The sequence below is a fragment of the Artemia franciscana genome, chromosome 3 (genome assembly GCF_032884065.1).
Source record: "Artemia franciscana chromosome 3, ASM3288406v1, whole genome shotgun sequence".
Lineage (NCBI taxonomy): Eukaryota > Metazoa > Arthropoda > Branchiopoda > Anostraca > Artemiidae > Artemia > Artemia franciscana.
This window is the reverse complement of record NC_088865.1, coordinates 7,970,842-7,976,841: the sequence shown is the minus strand read 5'-3', so window position 1 is coordinate 7,976,841 and position 6,000 is coordinate 7,970,842. Positions and strand designations below refer to the sequence as shown.

At 34.4% G+C, this 6,000-nt stretch overlaps 1 protein-coding gene across 2 annotated transcripts in view; it reads left to right on the top strand.

Moving 5' to 3' along the window:
* The first annotated feature begins 2,072 nt into the window (after positions 1-2,072).
* LOC136024828 (protein Skeletor, isoforms B/C-like) overlaps positions 2,073-6,000 on the top strand; it is a 257,728-nt gene continuing 253,800 nt past the window's right edge. The window contains exon 1 of one of the 2 annotated variants that reach the window (XM_065700310.1): positions 2,073-3,383. In XM_065700310.1, coding sequence (XP_065556382.1) covers positions 3,347-3,383 — 37 coding nt within the window. In that variant the 5' untranslated portion in view covers positions 2,073-3,346. The remainder of the gene's footprint in view (positions 3,384-6,000) is intronic. The other variant, XM_065700311.1, reaches the window with a different exon arrangement.

Here is a 6,000-nt window from a genome sequence, read left to right as displayed (position 1 = left end):
AATATTACAATAAATACAATAATACAATAAAATGAGCCTCTTCTAAAGTTCAAATGACCAATCCTTCCTTAAGAATCTTATATGCCCTGGGGTATAAATTACAACCCTCACCCTAGACTTAGGGATTCTATCAACCCCATAAGCCTTGTTATATGATCTTTGGATTTTTTTTTGAAGAAATGGCTATATCAAAATTTCTATCGGATGCTTTTGGGGAAAATAAAACCTGGGGGCTGACTACCCCTTGATCACTTTGACTCTCAAAAAAGGCACTAGAATATCTGATTTACAATCCAGAGAGCCCCCACTGGAGTTCATACGACCAAACTTTCCACAATAACCTTATTTGCCCTCGGGATATAGCTTACAACACTTGCACTGAGGCTGTGTGTGTGGGGGGGGGGGAGTTTCTGACCGTATTTCAAACATTAGGCTGTACGAAAAATGTGGTTCAATCCCGCTTTCTAGGGCTATAATGAAAGAAAGGTTGAGATGGCAAGGCCACGTTCTACGGATGAAGGATGACAGATTACCGAAGATTGTCCTTTTTGGCCAACCGTCTGGGGCTACACGGAAAGCACGTCGTCCTTGTCTGAGTTGGGAGGATGTCATAAATAAAGATTTAAAGGAAATGGGAACTTCCTGGGAGGGTGTAAAGAGGGAGGTTTTAAATAGATTAGGTTGGAGGAGGAGCGTGCATAACTGTGTTGGCCTCAGGTGGCTTGGTGCTGCAGTGATTTATTATTATTATTATTATTATTATTATTATTATTATTAGTAGTAGTAGTAGTAGTAGTAGTAGTAGTAGTAGTAGTAGTAGTAGTAGTAGTAGTAGTAGTAGTAGTAGTAGTAGTAGTAGTAGTAGTAGTAGTAGTAGTAGTAGTAGTAGTAGTAGTAGTAGTAGTAGTAGTTTCAACTACACTGAACAAAATGGTTATCTCAAAATTTGGATTGGATGTGTTTTGAAAATTGACGGGTGTGGGGGGGGCATTTTTGCACTCTAATCACTTTTGACTATTAAAAAGTGCACTAGCTCTTTTCAATTTCCAATCGACTGAGTCGGTATCCGTCCTCCTATCACTTTAAATCTTAAAGAAGGCACTAAACTTACTGATTACCAATTTAATGAGCCCCCTCTTAAGTTTATATGACCACCCTTTCTGTAGACATTACATGCCCCCAGGGCATAACTTACAAACCTTGCCCTGAGGATTATGAGGGCTTCTGTCATCCTCAAAGACCTAGTTTCCGGACATATCAACTGCACTGAACAAAATCTCAAAATTATGATTGAATATGTTTAGAGAAATGATGGGCGTGGGAGGAGGGTTGGTTGCCCTCCAATCACTTTCGACTATTAAAAAGGGCACATTCCCTTTCATTTTCAATCGAATGTGAATTTGTAGAAGTTGATATGACAACTTTTTTGATAAGAGGTGCCCTCGTCTAACCCTTCCTGTCAAATGATTGTAATTCAAAAGCTTATAACCACCAGTGGCACAATTTACTTCTACAGTAGTCAGGTGATTTGTTTTATTAGTTGTATCGTTTATTTGGACCTGATGGAACGCACCAATGCCAAGAACTTTAAACCATGAAGGTATAGGAGGGACAAAATATGCTCTTGAAAATCTAGGCTGATGAGACAATTTTGTTTGTTTTTTTTATTAAAAAGACATAGAAAATGCTTGTTTTAAAATTTAGGAGGGTAATTGCCCCTTCTCTCTTTTTGACCCACCTGACTAGGGCGAATAGCCATATTTACTGCATCTGATTCAGAGCCAATGCAAGTGTAAATTATGTGGACGGCTTTAATTTCATAAATACTTTTTTTCAAAAGACCAAAAAAAAAAAAAAATAATAATATTTGCTTCTAAGGAAAAATCTCAACGAGATTTGCTTACCTAGGATATCTATTACAAAATTTACTTCCTGAAGATGAACTGCCCTGTGTCTTCCAACAAGTTCATATTGTTCCCATTGGCCATTCCATTATCAGAAAAAAGTTTCCATTGGTTGAAAAATGAGTTTGCGTAGTTTAAAGAAGGTCGTCATACACAAATTATTTCTTCAGTTTTTCGAAAAGTGGACCAAGGAACACAGTGATAAATTCCTATTGTCTGATTGAATTCAACGATCCACAATACATACTTTATAATTCAACGAACTTGAACAAAAAGGGAAAGTAGCATATTATAATTATAAGGTTCATCGTTGCATAGCGTCAATTGAGAAACTAAGGTCGCAGCAAAATGGACTATATTGTGCTATAGAAGTGAACTTATTTATTGAAACTATTAGGAAAATCCAAGTCTTTAAATACCAGATTCAAATCTAGATACTTCAAAAGGACATTTGCAACAATTCCCAAACCCTAATTCTTAATTGTTAGCACCAATTTACATAAGAGACAATGCCTATTTAACAAATAGATTATGATTGTACTGAAAAGCTAGTAGGCTATAGAAAACTATATTAAAGGTATGGTGCTAATTTACTTCTCAATTCAATCAAAATCAAGAAGTTACTAAATCTATTTACGAAACTGTCCACTCAATTCGAATTTGATGAATGTGAAGGAGAAATAAGTCTGAATGGAAATGTTAATCCAGTTTCAAAATTATATTATTTTTCGTTAAGCATAAGATAATCATCATTGGAATTAAATTAGAAATCGTCTTAAAAAAGTGGATATATTGAAGTTTATTTGTGTCAAGCATTGAAATTAGAATCATGAACGCAGACAACTTGTGATATTTTTCAACACTATTTGAATATATGTACACCAATAAAAAGAGTCTTCAATGCTTAATTTACCAGCATTTGTCAATAATTATTATAATTATAATTACAGTCTTTAGATCAGCGATTAATGACGAAGATTTGATCAGAATACCTTATTAGAGATTTATGATTTTCAAGTTTTATAAGTTTTTCATTTTTGAATTGACTGAAGTTAAACAGGTCTTAAGCCCGTGATATTTCTTCTAGATTGCTTGAATATATCTTGTTTTATCAACTCTACATCCATAAGTGACTGCTTACTCTAAAGGCGGATTTAGTAGACTATGAATAACTCCTAATAAGAAGTTCTTATTAGAACAGATACACTAAGTAGCAGTGTTGAGGACATTACAAGTAGGGCAGGGCGTGCAACCAAATATTTGCAAGACCGCCGCAAGAATTAAAAGTGTTTCGTTTGTTGGAAGTTTAATCAACTTTTTCAAATTTGAAGGTTACTTGCTAGAAGCAGTTACGCTAAACATTACGTGAGTGCCGGCTCTAATAATTATTCTGCAAGACGCTTATTTACAATCAGATATTAAGTTTGAAGCATTTGTGAAAAATGATGCTGCTTTTTGGATTGTTTATTATTTTTGGGGGTAAGTATGTTTGTTTATTTCAGAAGCAGGGTTTGGGGTGGGTATATTTTTCAGAGAGTTGATGAATTTGCTAGCTGAAAAACTTTTCATTCAAATTCAACAGCCCTTGTGTTTGAGCAGTCTTTCTTAAAGAATTGTAACAAAAAGTTGAACTTCAGTGTGAAGAACGAGAGTTGGGGAAAGTGCAGCCCCCTCACATGGCCGTATCCATGAGGTTAGGAGATTTGACCTTCCACCCCCAAATATCTGTGCGACTCGTAAGAACATAACAAAAATGAATAAACAAATTTTTGATGTGTTTTCGAAAAGTTTTTTTTTGTGAATCCCCCCTTGAAAAAAATCCTGGATACGGCCCTGACCCCTCAGGTACAAAACAATTTCTATTCGTTTTAAGTTTAATGCTGCTCCTTAATTTAAGTTAAAAAAAATCATTTTTATTTAATTTCTGATCGCTTCTAAAAAAAATTATTTCGTGACCGTTTTTCAAATCATGCCAGGGAATCCCCTCCCCTTTCCCCGTGTTAATTTCACCAGAAAATTTCTCCCAAAAACTGTTCTCCCCACGGAAAGTTCTCGCCATTAAAAATCCCATCCTCGCAGAAAATTACTCCAAAAAGTCTCTGTATCTTTCCCAATAGCAAATACTGTACGTGAATAATGGGCAAATTGCGTAGCTTACAGCCATCTTGACAGGGGTTTTAGGGGGTCATGTCATCCCCAAAGGTATAGTTATTATACCTTTCAACAATACTGAATCAAATAGCCATCTCTAATTTTTTAGGGATTTCTTTGGCCAAAAAAGGACTTAGTAGTGGTTTAGTTGCCCTCCAATCTTTTTGGTCACTTAAATTGGGACCTATAGCTTTTAATTTCCGTTTGAATGAGGTCCTCGTACGACATTCTAGAACCATTGGCTATATAATACCAACTCTGGAAAAAAAAGAAAAGAAAAAAAACGCAAATCCATGATCGTTCTTCTGACAAAAAAAAAAAAAAAAAAAAAAAAAAAAAAAAAAAAAAAAAAAAAAAAAATCCACATTTACTGATATTCTGAACCTGATGGTGCGAATATTATTAAGATCACCCGATTATTTGTAGATTTTTCCCCTTTTTCGAAAATCAAATTTTTCTGAGGCTCGTTGCTTTTGATGAGTAACATCAAACCTAATGAGCCTTGCATATTTGGAATCGGCCTAAAAAGCTAATTCTTTTGATGATTATAAAAATTCAATTTTTAGAGTTTCAGTTACTATTGGACGGAGTCGTTCCTTACTTACAGTTCACTACTACGAATTGCTTGATATGATAACTGCTCCTGTTGTAATTTAATACTTCCCCCTTCTAACACATAGAGAAGGCTCAAGAATAAACACTAAATGTACAATTTTGTTGGTTTGAATTCTTTTTTTGTATATATTTCGGTAAATTTCTATGTTACGGGCTTTTGTCAGTTTTGGAAAGTATTAAGTTAGGCGAATTAAACTTCCACAAATAAATCTAAAGCCTTAATAATCTCATAGAAAGGTATTTTGGAGTACTGCCTCCACTCTTTTTTCTTCCAAAGGACACTGCCTTTGTTTAATCCTAGTTTATAAAATCTTAAATCTTTAATTCTTTTTCTCAAATTTGGTAAAAAAAAAAACCCTTGATGTGGCTTGAAAATTCACTGAAATAAAAGGAATTACTTTTTCAGAAACTAAAGCCAATGAGAAAGAGGTTGAAAGCACAAAATTAGGGTAAAAAAAAATTCTTTAAAATTTAGATAGGTAGAGTCCAGTCATATATACAATCTTCTAAGCCCTCGGAATAAGAAAGGGGTTGAGACAGTAGCTTGACAATACCTTCCTTAGGTATATATTAGACGCTAGATTAGTTCCTTAAAGTTTCATTTCATTTCCCTAGCTCAGCCAATTTCCAACATAAATTAGTAAGAAGCTCCAAAAACTAGAACTTTACTGTAGTTTATCCTCAATAGTTAGTCCAAATTTAATTTGACAATTAAGTTGGTCAAATTAAATTTGGTCAAATTAAATTGGTCAAATTAAATTTAATTTAATTGGTCAAATTAAATTTGACAAAAAACACGGAAAACTTTTTGTTTAATCTAGGCTCGAATCCGCACATTTGGAGAGGGGGCTGAGACTCAACTATGACGGTAGCGATTATTATATTTGGAAAGAGAGTTGAATAGCGAACCGATTGATCAATCACCAGTGGGGATTATCTCCTTTTCACCCTTCATTATATATTATTACTACCTACAGTTCTGAGATAACTTTGGGTATTTAACCCTAGAACAGTTAAAAATCGAAGATAACACAAAATATTTACAAATATACCGTAGCCAAATTTGGTTAATGTATCTGGCAAATTTATCCGGCAAAAAGTCACGACAGTACCTGACTGGTTAGGGCAGTGACTCATCCTTGTTTTAACTAAAATAAAAATTTAATGAGTAACGAAATGCATTTCTTTAATATTGAGGAAGTATTCCCCCCCCCTTCTCCAAAGCATCATCCATTCACCAGATAAAAAATTACTAGCCTTTGTGAATTTTGGTGCTTCGAATATCATTAACTGTCAGAGGAAAACGAAGCAAATACGAAGAAATATGGGT